The sequence below is a fragment of the Mus musculus genome, chromosome 7 (assembly GCF_000001635.26).
Source record: "Mus musculus strain C57BL/6J chromosome 7, GRCm38.p6 C57BL/6J".
In the NCBI taxonomy this organism is placed as follows: Eukaryota; Metazoa; Chordata; class Mammalia; order Rodentia; family Muridae; genus Mus; species Mus musculus.
Window position 1 is genome coordinate 40,890,098 of NC_000073.6, and position 19,904 is coordinate 40,910,001.

The 19,904-nt window shown below is 50.5% G+C and overlaps 1 protein-coding gene and 2 long non-coding RNA genes across 10 annotated transcripts in view; 2 read left to right on the plus strand and 1 right to left on the minus strand.

The window, feature by feature from the left end:
• Positions 1-8,227, minus strand: part of A230077H06Rik (RIKEN cDNA A230077H06 gene) — a 49,172-nt gene extending 40,945 nt beyond the window's left edge. Inside the window, exon 1 of the long non-coding RNA NR_040329.1 lies at positions 8,102-8,227. This is a non-coding gene — a long non-coding RNA (RIKEN cDNA A230077H06 gene). The remainder of the gene's footprint in view (positions 1-8,101) is intronic.
• On the plus strand, positions 3,555-5,004 carry Gm51479. Of its 2 annotated transcripts, none has more exons than XR_003946759.1 (3): positions 3,555-3,768; positions 3,881-4,204; positions 4,712-5,004. It is a non-coding gene; the product is annotated as a predicted gene, 51479 (long non-coding RNA). The 2 variants fall into 2 exon arrangements; XR_003946760.1 differs by having other exon boundaries at positions 3,555-3,661.
• Vstm2b (V-set and transmembrane domain containing 2B) overlaps positions 7,914-19,904 on the plus strand; it is a 32,034-nt gene continuing 20,043 nt past the window's right edge. The window contains exons 1-6 of one of the 7 annotated variants that reach the window (XM_006541031.4): positions 7,914-8,332; positions 8,737-9,352; positions 9,907-10,091; positions 10,679-10,798; positions 11,153-11,182; positions 12,333-12,804. In XM_006541031.4, coding sequence (XP_006541094.1) covers positions 9,271-9,352; positions 9,907-10,091; positions 10,679-10,798; positions 11,153-11,182; positions 12,333-12,804 — 889 coding nt within the window. In that variant the 5' untranslated portion in view covers positions 7,914-8,332; positions 8,737-9,270. Of the gene's footprint in view, positions 8,333-8,666; positions 9,353-9,906; positions 10,092-10,614; positions 10,799-11,152; positions 11,183-12,332; positions 12,805-19,904 lie in introns of those variants that run through there. The other 6 variants (XM_030242842.1, XM_030242844.1, XM_030242843.1 and 3 more) reach the window with 6 other exon arrangements.

The following is a 19,904-nucleotide window of genomic DNA, read 5'->3' on the forward strand; positions in this document are numbered from 1 at the left end:
CTGTCTAAGCAATTGCCATATATACCACTTTGGTGGCTCGCAAGTGATATCTTCTTAAAGGTTAAAAAACATCACCCAGCCCTTTCCCTCTCTTTTGATAAATAAAATTATAATGTAAGTCTGAAGGTGCCTTGGGCAGAATTATAATCTGATGAGATCAGGGACCACTAAGGGTTTAGTACATGTTCCTTCTCAGAAAGCAGGGGCTTTTGGTAAAATTCCCACTAAACTGTAGATTTATATTTGGAAAAAGAGAAAGGCCTTAAGCAGAATTGTTAATTGAGCTGGAATTTTTCCTACAATTCGAGCAAGAACAGCCAGATTCCTTGGCTAAGGGCCCTCCACCATTTCTGTGTCCCATAATGTTCCTTGCCTTTCTGTCATGCTTAGGTCACCCTTCTTTCCTCTGTCTGATCATAACCAGCCCAGGTATACTCTGAATGTCATGCCATATACGTTACCTGCTGCCACTAGGCAGGCCAGGAGAAGCCACTGCAGCCATGTAGGCTAGGAACAGTAAATTCTGAGCCCACTGACCCATTTGATCAAGATCTGAATGTTGTTCCTGCTGCCGCAATGCTGAGTCAGAGAGAAAACAGAGACACAAGCCAGCATGGCTTTGTGGGCTTTCCTCACAAAGAGAATCTTATTTGGTACCTTGTTTTTTATTTGTTTTTCCCAGAAAGAGGAAAATTATATTTTAAAACACAGTTGGAAAAAATTAAGTCAGATCTGAAGTATCAAGATATACTGCAGCAGAAGCCAGGTTCCTTTGCTGCTCGAAACTACAGATCTTAAACCCCTAGGTGCCTTGGCTCTGACAATGGCTACACATGGTCAGGCACTGAGTTCACCTGACCATGCTGCAGGGAAGAGCGAAGACAGGAGCCCTGGGTCAAAGCAGCTTCTCTCTCCAGGCAGGGTGACCTTTTGTCAACTTCAGATGGGAACACAAATCTACCCTCATCTGGATCAGCCTTGATTGGATCAAATCCCATTGGAAAATGGAGGCTGGGGGGGAGAGGCAATAAAACCTCCAGAATTGATATTAAACCACTGACATTTCACAAACCGCACAGCATTGGCAGCTGCCAGTCTACCAGCAGGACAAAGTCTGAGGGGGTGATACAGGCGTGAAGGTCACAGCAGTGCCACGGAGCTCCTCCAAGACCTGGGCATAACCACCAATAGAGCAGTCAAGATGGCCAGTGTCAGGCCACTCAGACCAGGGCACATGCCCTTATGCAATTCTCCTGTCCCTCTTGGACTCTATGCCTTTGCCTTCGACTAGTCCAATATGGAAGTAAACTGACACAGCCAGCTCTAGCAAGGCCCTGAATGAAGCTAGAGATGATGTCAAACCAGAGCCCGAGACTTATCTCCCACTCCCCATTCTATAGTCTCACACTATAGATAGGCTGGCTCCCAAGAGGAGACTGTGAAAGCCCATGCTCCTTTGAGCAGCCTGGGAACTCAGCAGGGGCCACACAATGGATCTGGCTTTCTGCCACCCATCACCCATTGAGCACCTGCCACATGGCGAACAATGTGTCTGGGTAGGTATAAGGATGGACTGGGCATAGCTCCCACTCTGAAAAGGTTCAGGCCAGCTGCAGGTCTTTCGATAACAGCTGTTGCCTACTAGATAGGTGGGCGGTACGTTTCCTCAGGTCTGCCAGCTCTAGGCACAGACCCACACAGACAGGTGGAGTTGCTCTGTCCCTGTGCTGGTTTGAGGAATGTGTGAAAAGACAGCACAGCATTAGTTAGGATGGCCCAGAAATCCACCCCAGATGTGGAAAATCCTGCCATGTCACATTCCAGGACAACAGCAGACCATTAACCATCATGTTTTCCTGCCCAGGTGAGGCCTCAGAGTACTCAAGGCAGAGCCTCAGAAGTCACCAGCCTCTTGAGAGAGATGAGCTGGGCCATACAGGAAGACCCTCTGGGCATGGCAACAAACAAGAATAGACAGATATAAAGGGAGAAGAAATAACCTGGAAGACTTTCTGGTAAAGGAGTCCAACCAGCTGAACAGACTCTGAACAGAAGGGCTGTGAGGACTGTAGTAGGCAGTCCATATGAAGGACTACAGTTGGCTTCCAGGCCTAGTCTTGGAGTTCCTAGATAAGGCTAGGTCTAAGCCTTCTGCAGAGACCACACAGCCAAGGACAGTGTTGATGGGGGAGACGGATCCTCTTCTTTAGTGCACTATTCAGAGCTACCACTGGGGTATGGAGGTAAGGCACTGAGTATCCTATACTCTCCTGTATAGACTTTAAGTATGAGGGTCAAAAGAAAAGATGTACTCAGAGAGGCAGTAAGATATACCCAAGTGTGGACATGGGCTCTTCAAAGGAAAGCTGTAATTAACTGTCTAGAATAGACAGAACTAGTTATATCTTACTGGGCCAGGACCCTATGGAGATGCTCTGGTCAGAGACTTCTAGGTGGAGATTCAGACAGTTTTAGAAGGATGCTATAAGTTTGGTACCTAGATCTGGGGCTGTCTTTTAATGGGACTGGCACACCCAGAGATGCTCCTGAGGTCACATGCTGAGGATACAAACCCACAATCTTGTACTGTGCATCTACCCTGGCCGTTCACACAGCTACTGCCCAGATGTCAGTTCATCCACCCACAGCAGTTGAGGAAAGAGTCATGTATCTTTTAACAAGAGGAGCGATTCAGCCAATTGCCCCTGAGAAAAGACTTTTTGACTGTTATGCTCTCAGGCTTGGACTTGCCTATTCCTGGATCCCTAGTTCTATGACTTGATCCCTGCACTTACTCTGGTTCCAATATGAGGCCAACTCTTCAGAAGGCTGTTACTCACATGTAGACCACAGCTGCCAGGAATGGACACTGGCAAATGCTACAGGTGACTCTCATCTCCCAAAACATCTCCACTGCCATGTTCCAACCATGTCTTCCCAAGAAGGAAAACACATGGGAGTGAGAGCTCTGACTCTCTGGCCTGATCCTGATCAGACAGTACTGTGTTTTCCCATCACTGTCTTCAGCATTAAGGTGAAGAAAGCTCGTGGGGAAATAATAGAGTTTATCTCAAGCAGATCGATCAGCTCCATCTATCTGGCCCGAGCCTCTTAATTCTCCATAATGTCAAAGCAATTTTTGGTTAAGTACACAGTCTGTCCCCTACTAAATTAAACTAATAGATCTAGTGGGAAATAAAATCCCAAGTGCATTGAGAATATTAAAAATAAAAAAATTAACTCTCCATAGGTCTAAAGATTTATTTTGGCAAAAGCTTAAATAACACACACACACACACACACACACACACACACACAAGGTGGGGTGTCTAAAATCCATCAGTGGGTGCTCAGTTCTCCTGGCCACTTCTTGTTCTAATTCTGCATCTTCCCAGCACCTGGGTCCAAGATCCACCAGTCAATGACTGCAATGCCCCACCCTACATCCCTACAGCACCAGAAGCTATCAGGTGCAGCTTTACAATGTGGATTGTGCTGTCATTTCTACCCAGCAGTTGAATCATCAGCTGTCACAGTTGCTCCCTGCCCGCTCCTCAGCTTGGACCCTGTGAGGCTTTTACACAAGTATGTTGGCTGTGGGTATTGCTGCTGGCTGGGACCTGTTCTCAAAAGTAAGAGGAGTTTGATGCTGAGAAAGATGGTAAGCTGAGGACTCTCCAAGAAGAGCTGTCTATAGCAATGACCTTGCCTCTGCCCCTGACTGTGAAGAGTTCTGCTAATACTCCTGCTCCTATCTCATCCTACTCTGTAAGCCACCAGGGCCCCTGCTACCTCCTTGTCACAAGTCCAAAGCCTACCCTGTCTCTCAACTCTACTCATGGTTTTCTTACTCTGGACTCTTTCTGTTTCATGTTGCCAGGTCTCTTGGTCCAACATGTTCTCTTGGGCAGCCACTCAGTCAAGATGGTGACATACCCTAACCAGGCCCACAAGAGCCTATTTGACTCACACTCGGCATGCAGGCTCAGTTCTGTCAGGAAGCCCACTTAAGGACCTTCAACTTTCCTCTCCTGACTATCTCCAGGCAGGGGTGTTACTCCATCACATGCTGACCTGTTTCCTGCCAGACTCTCACCCTTACCACCAGGACCTAGCCTATGCAGCTCTTGACCTCTCTCTTCTAGGCACAAAAATCCTCATCAGGCCTCGAGGTACAAAGCCTGTGATTCCAGAACTCAGGAAGGTGAGGCAGAAGGATGGCAAATTTGAGGCCAGCCTTACCTATGAGACTCCGACTTTTTAAAAATTGGACCAATGGCCTCTGCCCATTCCTACACCACCAGCACTGCCCATCACTTAAGTGCAGAGGCCTTGTGCAAGGCACCTCTATGCCTTGCTTTCTGAAATGTTCCCAATGCTGGAAAGTAATGAAGCAGATTCTGCCTGGGGCTTCATCCTTTTCATACCCTTTCTTTATAGATAGTTGCTAAACCCAGTAAGTTGTGGCTCTGATAGACTCACAGAGAGGCCCAGTTCTATAGACCCTTCGAGGGCCACTGCTACTGAAATAAGCTATAGCAGGCCAGACCCTGGGACATGACAGGTGTGGATCCCTTCTGTAAACCAGTTGAGCCCAGACTGAAAGCTATACCTGATTTGCAGAAGGTACAAGGACAGGGCCAGGCAACCTCTGTGATAACCCAAGGTCTGATGAGCATATAAGAACCTCTCTTGTCCCCATGCAATGCAGGGGCTGTCCTCCTCCTGGAATCTGACCCTCCAAGATGGTGATGAGGCTGGATATAAGAGAGCAAAAGGAACACAAAACAAGAGCTTTTCACTTGCCTTCCTCCTGGCTCAGAAGTAATGTCCACCCACCCACCCATCCACGTTTTCACTCTTCAGCATTCCTTGTGGATACTGACCTGATGTGTGTCCTTGCACTGTGGTTCCCTTGAGGCCAGACTCCAAGCCTTTATCCCCTGACACTGATAGCAAATAAATGACTGCATTGCCCCAAAATAAAATTCCCCATAAATCTGATATTTTGCTTTAATCTGTCTGATACCCAGAGTGTGCTGGGGTTATTGATAGGAAAGTTTATGGATGGGCTGCATCTTAAAATCAAAACACATTACCCAAAATCAATGTTGCTGCACGTGGCAGTAAAAGGACAGGAAAGGTCAGCCAGGACAAGAATATCGAAGCCTCAACTCCAAGACGGAACATTAAAATAAATAAATTTTGCAAGCAACTCTAGGAGGTACAATTGCCAAAGCCGTGTTAAAAATGTTTTCACGAGCGACTGGAACAGATCACTGTCCCTAGGACAGCACTGGCAAGGGCTTCGTGCCCAATTCACAGCTTAGCTATAGCAGAGGTAATCGAGGCAGAAGGAAAAGGGCACCCAAGGCACAGTAGATAGATCTGACAGGAACAAGCCCAAGGACACAGCCAGTTCAAAGGTCACTAAGAACATTATAGGAGACCCTGAATACTGTGACCCCACAGGCACTTCAGATCTGAGGAGGGGTGGGGAGGAGTCTGCAGTTCTCCACCCCACCAGTGAACAATCATGGTGGGGAACTGAACGTTCATAAAATGCTCTCACAGATCCATCATCCGTAACAGGAAACCATGCCCCTCATACAAACAGTGTGCATGCTAGCAAGGCATCTCTGCAGGTGCTGGAGGGATATTTGCAGTGGGTAGGGCTAAATTGCTGTGTCCCTAGAGAGAAGCACCCCCCCCTTAGAGAACACACAGGAGCCTGCATTAGCACTCTGGCCCACCAAGGACAGGTAAGGAAAAAATCTGGCTCTCTTTTCAGAGGTAGTAGCCAGGCCAGAACAAGGTAGGAATCCCAGAGCTCCTGCCTATCACTAGGAAACTCCAGCAAAGGCGGCCAAGAGCCACTCTTGGCTACTGAAGGTGTTCATTCTTGACTCTAGCACACCTGTATGTTAAAGGTAGTGAGGAAGGTCATATTCTGTCCTCCATCTACCTGGGCAGGCAAGCAGCTTCTATTAACACAGAGCTGAATAGGTCAGCTCTGCTCTTTTTCAGGAGCTCTAGGTTTTCTTGATGTGGAAGATGGTTGTATATGTTGGAAAGAAAAAAAAAGGAATGAAAAAGAGAAGGGAGAAGAAAAAATAACCCAAAGTAAGAAAGACCTAGGTTGACTTGGCCAGTTGTGTGATTTTAGGAAAGTTCCACAAGTTCTCTGAGCCTTAACTACCTCGCCCCAAACATGCACCGAAACCACCTCATCTAGCTATCCCTGTGCTGAAAGCCAGAGACGCCCCAGTGACCAATGTAGACAAAAGCTTTGCAGACATTAACCAAGGACGACAATAAGTAAAAGACATTGAATCGTATTACGGAAGGTGATTACTTCCAAGGAAAGGGACATAAAGACAAACAGGGAGCCCTGAGGGAGGGAGCTCCAGACTGCAGAGTTAAACATCAGTTAGAGGTAGGTGAGCCTAGCTAAGAAAGTGTCCTCCTTACAAAAATCAGAGCATGAATATTAGGAAGAGGTATATCTTAGCCAGATAGCGTAGCTGATGCAAAGGCCCTAGGGTGGGCCTAGTGTGTTGCACTGCAGGAGGGAGGATCTTGTCCAGAGAGGAGCCAGGGGAAGGATAGAAGGGAGGGAAAGGTAAAGATGAAGAAGGCAATCAGTTGACCTTGGGAGTCCCCTGGTATTTGTACTGACTGGAGCGGGAGCCACTGTAGGCTTCTGAGTAGGAGAGGGTGGTCTTATAGGTTTGATAAGGACCTCTTAGCTGTCATGTTGAGAACTGATGCATAGAAAGTGTGCACCCAGTGTCTGCTATGTGACACGCACACGATGTCAAGCAGCTATTACTATTATTCTACTACGACAGTAACACCAACGTATGACACAGGCAAAAAAATCCCCACCAGACAGAACGGGTGGAAAGAATCCACAGACCTTCAGAGTGACCAAAGCGTACCTCCCTGTAGCTGCTGGCATCCCTCCAGCAAGCCTGGTCACTGGCCATCAGTCCTTGATTGAATCTGGTACTGGGAGAGAAACTCACTGCCTCTCCAAACAAGCCAATGCACAGTGGGATAGCTCATGTCATCATATCCCTGCTTGGAATCAATTCTCCAACTGCTCCCTTAGAAACCTGCCATGGTCCTCCTGTGTAGCACGATGCAAGTCTGCCCCCTCCCTTCAAAAGCTGAGGACGGCAAGAGACCTGCAAGGTCTTGCATTCACAGACCTATGGTGGTTTCTAAAGAGTGGTGGAATGTTCAGGGGGAGGCAGGCCAAAGTATGTATACATATATGTAGAGGGAACAGGCAATGGGGACCCTGAATGAAAGGTCTACAAGGCTTTCTGCTCACAGAGCATCAGCGAGTGACCACAGGGTGAAAATGACCCATTGGCCACATAAGGAAGAGGAGGGGCAGAAGAATGCAGTGCCCGTGGTCCTCACTGGTGAGGGGAAAGCTTACAAAGAGCTACCAGCTTCTTCTCTGGAACTGTGTTCCTGTTGTCTTAGACAAGGGTGGCCACTGGGAAATTATTTCCTTTTTGGTCTTCTGTCTTCACTAACCAGTAGCTCATTGTCAGAGATACTTGGAGAGCTCTAGCATTCAGGGGAAGTTCACTGGGATGTGCCTCCATAAGTTAAGATAAAGCCAAGTAATGAGACCAGACCAGACCACTAGCTGGGGGATCCCTTGAGGAAGAGAGAGACCCAAGGAGAGCTCTATGGCTCTCCCAAGCCCTTGTGCCTGGACTGAACTATCTCATCCACCCACACACCCCTTAGGAAGGCAGACTGAACTCTCTAGGTGGCTAAAAGATATGACCCATTCTAGGTGAAGGCCAGGGAAGGTTCAGGGATACAGAAGATGCAAGCGTGGAGGATGGGCTCTGGAACGTGTACTCCACCTCTGCCTGCTTCCACCCGGGGGCTGGAGGATCCCCTTTGCTTTGGGTACAGAGTGGGAAATGGCCAGGAAGAGCTTGCTTGCAAGGACACAGGGACTAGCCCTCTCTCTGGGCAGGAAGACGGTCCCCACCCAGAAACCTCCTGAGCCCTGAGTCGTGCCCGGCGCTCCCCATTTCACCCCACCCGCACCACCTCTGCTGTCACTCACGGCCACTGCCTGCTGGCTCCCTGGTGCGCTCCGCGCCACAGGCACCTGCTCGCCCGGCGCTGGACGCTCAGTTCTTGTTCCCACACTGCGGACTCCTAGTCTTCACTGTCACTTGGTCTTGCTGCTGGCCGGACATAGCACTCCTCCCTTCTTGCATTCCCCTGGAGCCCACCCACCCGCCATGGCCCGGGTCTGGGCCAAAGAGTGGCGTGGCTCGTGGTCCAAACCTGGGTAAGGAGTTGGAGACACTGGGGGCTGCGGAGAGGGTGGGGGACACACAGAAAGCAGGGTGGAGCAGCTGTCTCCAGAGATGGACACTGGGAAGAAGCCAGGAGTTTGGGTGGGAGGACCCCCTAAGCAAAGCAGACGCGGGGTGGGGTTGCGCTGCAGCTAGAGAGATGGTGGTCGCTACGAATGACCCCGCGGCGGGGGCGGGAGGTGGGGGACGACGGGGTAGGGGCGGGGCGGACTCCGAGAGGAGGGCGGGGGTGATGCTGTGGAGGAGGCTGCTCGCCACCCAGCCACTGACCGCCCCCTCCATTCCTCTCCCCTCCCCCCTTTCCCCGCCTCTCTCGGGCTGCGGGTCGGCCACGCTGGACCCGCTCTCCCCGCGCTGCGCTACGGTCGGACGCCAGGTCTGCACGCCGCGGCTGAGCGCCCACTCGCCTTGAAGAGTGAGCGGTGGAGAAACCAGCGGGGGCGGCGGCGGGAGAGCTCCCCGGGAGTCGGAGGAGGTGGCAGTCGGGAGCCCAGCCAGAAGGAGACCAGGAGGCAGACGTTGGTGCCTTACAGGCACTCACTCCCTTCTCCAAGGATGGATCCTGGCGCAGTCCGGCAGTTTCCTGGCCCGCCCGCCAGAGTCTGAACTGCGGATCCCTATTCTCCTGTGGAGCACCGGACTGAAGGAGGTACAGACCGAAGGATCCTCCTGGAGGGACCTCGTCTCCTGCGTCCCCCGCGTAGCGCCCCCCGCCGGAGCCGCGCCGGGCCAGCCGGCAAGGAAGCTGGGCTGATTGGCGGCCGCCGGCGGCCAGGGGAGGGGGCGCCGTGCGGGGCCATGGCAGGCTCCGAGGCGTCCTAGCCGGAGCTCGAGCCGGAGCCGAGCCCAAGCTGCCGCCGCCGCCGCCTCTCCGCGCCGGGCCCCCGCCGCCGCCGCAACCCTGCGGGAGATGGAACAGCGGAACCGGCTCGGCGCCCTCGGATACCTGCTACCTCTGCTACTGCACAGCCTGCTGCTCTTCGTGGCCGACGGTGAGCGCGGGAACTTCGCGGCCGCGATGGGCTCAGGGGACCCTTTGCTAAGGCCACGGAAGTCTGCCCGCTGGCCACCGCGGAGGAGGAAAGGAAGCGGCAGGCTTTACGGTCTCCAGCAATTCGGGTGTGCAACCCAGGCTGGGAGTGGGTAGGAGCACGAGCGCAGAAGAGGGTCTCTGCAGCTGTGGCGTCCGCTTAGGGAGTCCTTTCACCCAGTCCCCGCTAAGCAGAGGAGGCCTGCAGCAAGCCAGAGTTGGCGCTTCCCAGCCCAGCTCCAGTGATACGGCCCTACCTCCCCTAAACCCTGCACGACCTGGAGGGGAGTAGCCTGCAGCAAGTGGCGGACCCCCGCTGCCACCTTTGCAGCTGCTCCCTGAACTTTGCTGGAGCCTCTCGCCCAGGGTCACTTAGTAGCTGGGGACAGGAGTGTGGGTGAGCCCAAGGCCCGGTAGCAGGAGACCGACCGCCTCAGCCTCGGGTAGCCCCAAGCTCTCCCAACCCTACCCCCACCTCGCCTATCCCCTGGTCACGCCTCTCTCTCCCGCCCCCAGCTACATTCACCGAAGTCCCCAAAGATGTAACCGTGCGAGAGGGTGACGATATCGAAATGCCCTGCGCGTTCCGGGCCAGCGGAGCCACCTCTTACTCGCTGGAGATTCAGTGGTGGTACCTCAAGGAGCCTCCCCGGGAGCTGTTACACGAGCTGGCGCTCAGCGTGCCGGGCGCCCGGAGCAAGGTAATCCGCTGCCCTTCGCTGCACCCGTGCTTACCCGACTTCTTCCAGTGGAAGTGAGGGGTACCTCCACAGGGCGCTGCCCTGTCGCTCAGCCACCTCCCGTCCTCTGTATCTCCACAGTATTGACAAAGTAAACGGATGTCCCCGGATGCTATAGGTTCTTTATCACTCTTTCCCCTTCTCGCCCAGCCCCTGAAAACCTACACACACCTGGCCCAATTTTCCTGCTCATGCAAGCTAGCTTTGGGACTATACTCTGATGGGTGCTAGCGTGAGAAAAAAAGCAGATCACTTGATTCTGGCAGGCTCTCTTCTGCCACTCTGGGGTCCCAGGGCCAAGGAGTTCAGCTCCTTCAGATTGTGTTTATGTGGTAGAGAAGAGGGTACTAGAGCATGGTAGCCAGCAGGTCACTCACCTCTAGCTTCCATAGGGTCTGAGAAACAGCTCCACCCTCAGTGGCTGGAATACTTTACAACCTGCCCCATAGCTCACACCATCATTTACACACCCACCTACCTACAGTGTCCCCAGAATCCCACTCAGTGTTCCTGTTCTCATCCTCCTCTGGCACGTATCCACATACCAGACTGTCAAGGCCTTCATGATGTTGGACCTTCCATCCAGTGTTCGGTTCCAAGTGGAGAATTTAGAGGAAATGATGAGGTCCCCTTGGCTGTCCAGCATCCCCACTCTCCCAAGCAGACAGGTGTGTATGGGGCAGCCACTCCTCAGCCAAATGGTTTTAGCCAGGAAACCTACTTTTCTCTTGGCGCACTGCAGGAATCCTAATGTATTTGGTACCCTTCGCCATGCCACACCTCAGGCATGTCAAACCCCAGCTCACCTGCAGAAAGTATCCTTGTCAAAGACAGGTCAGAGGTTTCCGTGCACAAAAATGTCAACAGCTTAATTTCATAATCAATCAATTAATATCTCTGTCCCTTCCTCCCTCTCTCCCCCCTCCCTCCCTCCCTCCCTCCCTCCTTCCTTCCCTCCCCGCTCGCTCCGTTCCTTCCTCTTCCTCCCCCTTCCTTTCTCCCTTTCTCTCTCTTCATTTTAGGTAACAAATAAGGATGCAACTAAAATCAGCGTAAGTGTGGAGACCAGCGTGGGCCGCGGGAGACCCCTTCTGGCCGCTTCGCGCCCCGCAGCTCCCTCCCCTTTAGAAAGCCTCTTTCGCCGAGCCATGCGGAGCTCTACTACCACTGGGGTGTATTGTGGGCTCCTTGGCGTATCTGGGCGCCATCTGTCGCTAGTAGAGGGATTAGATTGTCTTTTGTGTAAATTAAGGGTCCAAATCCAAGTCTCACATGATACTTACCAGTAAAACACAACTTCCTCTGCACCACGCGCTCAGGGACCTGGAGAACATCTGCCCTTACCTTCTCTGCTGTCATTTCTTACAAGACCTCGAGCGAGCATGACTTCTTGCTCAGGCTGCGTGGCACTCCAGCTTCCCACCCCCTTCCGCCCCACTTCGCACAAGCGTTAGGCTTGCCAGGAGCACCCTCCACTCAGACATCTCCTTCTCCTTGGGTGACATTGTTAAGTGCTCCGGGGGTGAGTGTCTTTTGCAGTCAAGGGGCATGGGGTTTATAACACTGGAGCATGGAAATAGCAGGGATTGAAAACAACCAAATCCTCTTCGAGGGTCCTGATTAGAGGTCAGGGCTTTTCCCGGTGTTCGGTGAGAGTTCCCTTAAGATTTCCACCATGCCTGAGAGAAAGAAGGATTTGTTGAGGCTGTTAACAAGTGGTCAGTCCTAAATGACAGGGCAGGACAGGTGTAGTTGTGCATCCTACAGGCAAGATGGACACATCCCAGGTGCTCTGAGCTTTAAATAAATGTGAATGTGATTTGGGGTATATGTAGGATAGCCCCAGAGCAGTTAGCTTAGGCTTTTAGGTATAGGAAGGATGTGGATAATTAGCCTCATATAGCCCCAGCCAGAAATTTCTTGCTAGCTGTGGAGTAAAGTTCGATCCAAAGGGACAATAAGCAAGAGTAAATGTGAGATGAGATGGCTGGGAAATTGGGACCCAACACCGTGCACTCTGCAACAAGGTGTCCAGGCAGAAATAAGAGCCATGTGCCACTAGCAAGATGTATTGGGGTGTTAGGAAATACTGGGATTGGATGGTAATTTGGCACAGTGATAGCGGAGCTGAGAGCCCAATGGTGTGGGCTCACTAAAGGTGTGGCGCCCAATGGTCAGACCTCTAACAGGGCTGTTTTGCAGACCGTGCGAGTCCAGGGCAATGACATCTCACACCGGCTTCGGCTGTCCGCCGTACGATTGCAGGACGAAGGTGTTTATGAATGTCGCGTTTCGGACTACAGCGATGATGACACTCAGGAGCACAAGGCCCAGGCATTGCTGCGTGTGCTATCGCGCTTCGCGCCGCCCAACATGCAAGCTGCAGAGGCAGTGTCCCACATTCAGAGCAGCGGCCCGCGTCGCCACGGAGCCTCCAGTGCTGTCAGCTCCAACAACGCAGGCGCTGCTGTCCGCACCACCTCTGAAACCAGCCACGATGACAAGAACCCACCTCCTGGGAGCCCTCCCGCTGGATCAGGAGTTCCTGAGGCCGCCGCTGCCGCTGCCTCCGCGACCCACACAGCCACCACAACTGCTGCTGCAGCTGCTGCTTCTTCATCAGCATCACCACCATCAGGGCAGGCTGTCCTTCTGCGCCAGAGGCACGGCTCCGGTAAGGGCAGGCCCCAAAGGGGTTTTGCATGCCCGGTGGAGAGGGAGGTTAGCAGCCAGTACATCAGCAGCGCTAGATAGCTTTATTGTAACAGCAGTTGTGTGCGCCAGAAGCATCTTTTCTGCTGTGCCTTTCTGGTGTTCTCTGAGCTTTTTCCCAGTCTTGACTCTTAAAGGGTTTGAGCATCCTATCAAGTATATTCATAACTCAGCGGGCTGCTCTGCTTGACACTGAGGCTGGGTTGTGAGGTTGTGTGGTTGCTCTCTCGGACAGCATTGAGAACTGTACTCTCAGATCCCCAAGTTTGGACAGATATTCCCCAGGTGGGGTATTCCTCTTGAAAGAAGCAGTGAAAACAAGCTGTTGTCCCTCTTTGCCGATTGGTGACTTTGAATTGTCTTGTAAGTTGCAGGAAGGTTGGCTAGGTAGCCTTTGCTAAGTGGCTTCTAGGTGTGGCTTTACACAAGCTGTAAATTTTGTATGCACATCAGAGTTCCAGTTCTCCATGGTTCCAGAGGGAATGGAGCCCTGTATCACACTTATGAAGGCACAAGGAGGCTGATACCCGTTTTCCTAGGACTAGGGATGCAAAGAGTTGAGGTGAGGGGTTGTCAGAATAGAAGACCAGAAAAGTGAGCTGCTGCTCTGGTAACAAGACCCTGGGGGTGTTAACATAGCAGTAATGAGGGTTTCAGGAGGCCCAGAAAAAGCAGAAACTTCTGTGCCAAATAGCCCTTCTCTCAACATGGCTCCCCTCTTCAATCCAACTCAGAGGAACACTATCTTCAGTGCTCACTCCTAGTATCTGATTTTAAATAATTCACCCCCTGCCTGGAACCCCCTACTCAGTATTGTATAATGCACATTCCCCATGAAAGAAATCTCTACTTGGATTACAACATGAAAGTCTAGGGGAGACACATGGTACCGATGGGATAGGGCATGCTGTCGTACACCCAGCTTGGCTGTTCTCAAAGTGTATCAACGGCTGCTAGCTACGGATACAGGCTCCTGGACGGTCCTCACTGAGTTCAAGATGACAGGCCTCACATCATTATGTATCCTATCCTCTTTCTGATCCTTAAACCTTTGAACCTTTGGAAGTAGCTGGTCCATTCTGACCATCAGTTTAGCCTAGTTGCTGCCTTAGTTACTCCCTGCTGTGGGAGTACAGCACTGTCTCCTCCCCTCTTTGGGAGATTTCTTTGCCTGTCTCCCTCAGGAGAGCTGGTGCTAGGTCTCCTTCCCTTACTTAAGAAACTGCACTATATCTCTTCCATGGGAGTCCCTCCCTCCCTCCCTCCGTCCCTCCCTCCCTCCCTCCCTTCCTCCCTCCCTCCCTTCCTCCTGTCTCCACCCTCCACCCTGTCACAGTAGCTTGCTCTGTTTCTCCCCTGTGGGAATCTACTGTGTGTCTCTCCCCTAAGAAACTTAATTGTGCCTCCATCCTGTGTGGTTTGGGACGTTTTTGTCCCTCTTAGTTCCATGGACCTACAAGACACCACTCCAACCCCATCCTACCCCACCCCAGCCAATCCATGAGAAAGATGGGTCAGCTCCAAACAAACCCAAGATCTCCTGCCTAACATGGAACTTTATGCCATTTTGTATTAATTTAAGATAATGTTAGGTGCCACAAGAAAAAGACAAAATGTCAGTAGCTCAATATGTTCCAAATTTATACTCTTGTTTGCACCGCATCTTGTCCTGGGGTGGGAGCCTCATAGCTCTGTTCATACAGTCATTCAGAGACTCTGGTTGATGGCTTGTAATAGCTCCAACAAGTGGATCTACAAGTCTCTGGCAAGCAAATATGTCAGTATATTAGGAAAGAGATATAGAAATGCCCTTTTTGACCCAGTTCTAAGAGAGAATGGAACCCTAAGGCTATAAGGTATGCATAAAGCACAGTGAGTTCACTTATTTCCTATGCATTTAGAATGACTGTCTCTAACATTTGGAGAAACTGAAGACGGTGTCACTTAAAGCATTCTGTAGTGCATTTTCTCTGAGAAAAGTCACTCAGGAATGGCAAGGTGGATTTCTAAGGTCCAGGCCTAGAAGTGGCAGACATCACATGTGCCTTCATCCAGTGACCACCATGTGGTCCCACATAGATGCAGGAGTTTGGGGAAAATATACCAGACATCTTGACAACTGCTTTCCAGCTTTGTCTTTCTGCAGTGGAAGAGGGCATACATTTTGAAGGAACTGTCTCTAAGTAGCACACAGTGCGTATATTAGGAAAATGTTTATTGACTCATGTTGTGATTAGCTTAATTGCTTCTGATTAGAGAAAAGACCCTTCTGCCCCTTCCTCTTGGAAAGTAGGAAATAAGTATATGTGGCAGATTGGAGTAGACCTCTGGAATGTTCCCCAGAGCAGTGGCAAAACAGATAATCTGAAAGCCCAGATAAGAGTTATATCTTTGCCCTCTGAAAATTTGTGTGTGACTTTAGGTAAGTGGTTTAGCATCTCTGTAAAATGGACAGTGGGCTAGTCTGACGTTTCCATTACTGCTGCAAATGGAACGATGTAAGAAACAACTTGGCTCACCGTTTCAGACACTGCAGTTCAGACACTTCATTGCTTCTGGACTACAGTGAGACAGACCAACATGGTGGAGCACATAGCGAGAGAGCTTAGCATAGGAAGATTTGTGCGTAGATGGTCATCATAATCACCGTAGTCTTAGCTGTTCAGGATGGAGGGGAAAAGAGGAGAAAATGAGCAAACTGGCAACTGGAGAGAGAGCAAGCTGTGGAGGGGCCTTAAGAGATAGATGAGTGGTACTACTGGGGTTTATTGGAGGCTTTGACCAAGGAGTACCATGTACCAGACATTCCTGAGAATGAATGTGGCCACACCCATGACATTATAATGAAACTAAGGACATGAGCTCATTTGGCTAGTGTCAGGGTGCTTGAGAACTAAGCATGGCTAATAAAACCTCCAGTCTCTGTGCTAGCCACCATTGGAGTTGGACGAGCAAGTAAAGACACTCCAGGAATTTTTACCCCATAACAGATTCCCTCCCGGAGTGGGGTGATGTATTACATCTTAAGAGATATAGGGTCCTGGCATCAGAACTCTTACAGCGCAGCCATCAGAGTTGTCGCAGCAAATGGGGTTCTTGAATGCCTGCCAGTCTCAGGGTCATGGAGGTCAGGATGGCAGCAAGGTTGGAATTTCTGTTTGTCTTTCCTGTGTGGGACAGTAGTGTTCACTGCCATTTGGAAAGCACAGGCAGCTGGGGTACCTGAAGGCAGACAGTGCTGTCCCATTGCATGGGATATAGTGGTTCTTGATATTTTTTTTAATCACACAGTAACATTTGCCAGCCCCTATACAGCCCAAGAAGCAGCATATCTCACACAAAGCCCTGATTTCTCTCAAGCCCCCCCTTGAAAAGGAAATGCGACCAGATGGATTTTCAAGCCTAGCATTGACCCCATCCCTGAAGCCTCTCTGTGAAAGTCCTTGGAGAGCCACTTAGTTGTGGCTACCTGGGTATCCCACTCTGAGCCTAGAGAAGTGGGACATGTGATCTCTACTCTGCAGCCACATCTAACAGCTTTGATACCAAGGAGGGAAGGTTGAAATCTTCAGACTGTTTGCAGGATGGGTATTAACCTTTCTGCAAGACTTTCCTGAGTTCACTGCCAGCTGGGTCTTATGAATTCCTCAGGGAGGCTGCAAGCTCAGGACTATCTCAGAGCCTCTAATGGCAAGGGATTACAGCATGTTTTGGGCTCCTTCCCAGTGCACAGTTCTAAGCCAGAGTGGCCCATTGCTCTTGGATAACGAGCAGACATGTTTGTAGTGTTTCTCAATCAGGATGCTGGTGGAGCAGATGGCACAGTCAAGCAGAGTCACTGCTGGGCTTTGAAATACAGTATTTATGAGGGTAGAGGCAGGGTTAGGCCAGCCAACAGAGGAAGATTGCAAGTCTCCAGGGCCAGCAGCAACAGGAGGTGCTAGTGTCCGTGGAATGCAGAACAAGGGAGGGATAAGATTGGCAAAAGCCAGAATAGCCGGAGGACAAGGTTCTCAGGTCAAATCTGTGGTGCCAGAGTCTCAATGGAGGGAATCATTTGACTTGCCATGACCCAGCAAAGACTTGATGCCCCTCTTACATGTTCCTCATATGGTCTCCTATTAGCCAACCCCCTTTGAAAGCCAATGCCAAGAACATCTGGGGAAGCTGTTCAGAGAGGTCAGCCACAGGGCTTAGAGCACAATGAAGAAGGGCAAATGGAGCACCCAGGAGCAATGGAAGGGTTACCCCAGCCTTGGAGCACACACTAGCCTTTTCAGATCAGCAACCTCAAGAGTGGCCCAAGCCACCTCCATATGGTCCCATAGGCAGTTAATCCTAAAAGACTTTCAGTTGCCGGTTCTTGTGAAGTGAGCTACTTCAGCACTGTCAGGAAGGAATAACAGGGCAGCTTGCTCAAACCGTTGCCCCCTTTCCTACTCCTCAGCCCAGAAAGAAAACCTTTTCTCACCCATCTGTGCTCAGCACGACCATAGAAGTATTTGCACTAAAAGTTTGTTTAACTTTTTTCTTTGACTCATGTTTCATGTTTTATTAATCATGGCTTGGATTAGCAAAGCAGAGCAGACAGAGAAGGCTGTGTCTCTCACTGTGTAAGGCAACCTGATTACTCATGTGAACGCTGATCCATTGTCATGAACACTTTGTTGCTAGTTGCCACTGAAGGTTGGGGGAGACAGAGTATCTTCCAAACACTTCTAATGAAGGGAAGGCACATGGAACTCAGCCCAGTCTCACAAAAAGAAAATAGTTTGCAAACAGAAAGACTCATTTTGGCACAAGGTTCCCTTCTGTAGGGATCTTGGGGTCAAACTATCCTTAGAACTTCAGTTCCAAGGAAAACACCACACCCCCTGCTGGGTGTAACTAGAAGCAGAGAACTAGCTGCTCCCACTATTTCAGTTACTGGTTAGGCAACAGCCAAGGCCATGGCGTTACTGTGGTGTTTGGTGTTGAAGAGGCTGTTTCTGCTGGGAGCTACTGGGAGGAGGGGTGGGGAAATCCTTGGGTGTTGCCATGGCAACCATAAACCATAACCAAAAGGGGCTGAGGATGAGGTGAAAACACTCTCTGTGACTCAACCTGTGCCCTGGGTAGATGACAGAGCTGATACAGTGGTGCCAGGCTGATAACCCAGCCACAAGAGCAAAGCTAGAAAGCCTAGCCTCAGGGGGACTCATAGGCCATTGCTGTCAATCATCTGCTCATCCCTAAAGCTCTGATGTGGTATAAAGACCTCACTTCAGGAAGGAGGAAATAAGCCTGGCAAAGGGATGTCCTCAGAAGAGGGAGGGTCCCACTGAACATCCCAAGGGGAAAAAATGAAAGGACTGTGAAAGAAGTTGTGGAGGCTCACAGTGGGCAAGAGACATCTACATATCCCCAAAGACTGGTGAAGTCTTGTCTTATCAGTGATAGGAGACTCTCTTTCTCTCAGTCTCTGGGATTCCACCCAGCCCAACCTTATATTTCCCTTGAGTGGGGAACAGAAATGGCAGCCATGGACTGTTAACACAATCAGGAGAGGCTTCCTGTAGGCAGACTGTGTCCAGGCTTGAGTCAGTTAGGGATGGTGTCCTCTCAGCTTAGGTGATGCCTTGACATGTCCTAGATTCCCCCATAGCTCCATGCCTGGATCCCTGTGATGGACTATGAAGGCTGCACGAAATGGAATGGTTTTGTCCTTCACATCCACACATAAGTAGCCAGTCAGCTCACAGCCCAGCCTTTCTCTCTTGGCATTAGAGATTCCCAAGAACAGCAAGCTGCTCCTGCAGTGTAATGATTATTCAGTTGTATCTCCCTTTTACTGAGCATGTGTGCCTACCACTGTCACCTCTACTGTGAGCAGCAATTCTCGATAATTCTTACTGTCTTCCTTCATCCCCAAGAACACAGCTCCTTCCCCATTTTGTTGCTGGAGCCCAGACTCTTTCATCCACAGTAATGGCAGCCCCCACGAGAAGAGCCAAGCACCAGACTTTCTAAATGTCACCAGGAGCCAAACCACTAAGGAGCCTCTCATTAAACACACCGGGAGCACATTTTTAAAGCTCTGAATGTTAAGGATTCCCTAAGCATCCGCAGGGATAAATGAGGTCAAGTGCTTCTGTAATATGATATTGATTAGTCCTGCTCCATTCGGACAGTGGCGAGGCCTTGCTTATGATCTAAAGCCTGGAGCTTTGTGGGGATGATAGCAAGGCTTTAAGATATTTTTGCAGCACTAGGTGGTGGTGGTGGCGGTGGCGGTGTTGGCGGCAGTATTAACTGTTTTATTTCCTAGTGCTCTGATGATATTTCCCATGCACCTCTTACAAACTCCTCTAGAGAAGTAAGAGAAGTCTCACTTTGTCTTGTGTAATGGCTACAGAGAAGCTGAGGACGGGACAATTCTGTACTTCCTCCCTATTCCTATCTATTCCTTAGGGAAGACCTTCCTCAGAGTGATGCTTCCTGGGAAATGAGTCTGATGGCTTTCATAGTTTAAGGGAAGAGGAGCATGTAAATACCAGTGTGGATCACCCCCTTTGGCTCCTCCAAGGTTAGGGTTTGGCTGATGTGGAGCACTAAGTGATGGGGCAGACTGAGGGGGGAACTTGGCAATGGGAAAGCCCTCAGTAACTTGTTGAGGTGTAAGGCTGGAGCCACCCCATGCCATTCATGCAATGGCCCCTTGGACATAGACCTGTCCCCAACAATAATATGCTCAGATGGAGACTAATCTTTGAAATGAAATTTTCTGTTGTCATTATCACCATCTGGGATGAATCCTCAGAGTTACTTTAGACAGGCTAAAATTGGCTGGCTTTGCTGTTCTGCTAGTGGACTTTCTGTTGGGTGTCTGTTCAAAATAAGAAGCTGTGTCAAAGACTGTTCTCATCACCATACCAAATTACTCAACAGAAGCATCTTAAAGGAAGAAAGCAGCATTTGTGTTGAGAGTTTTAGAGGGTTGTCAGTCATGACAGGGAAGGTGTGGCAGCTGGGGGCTCTGTTTGTGGTGGCAGTGGATTGTTACACAGTACCCATAAGGAAGGA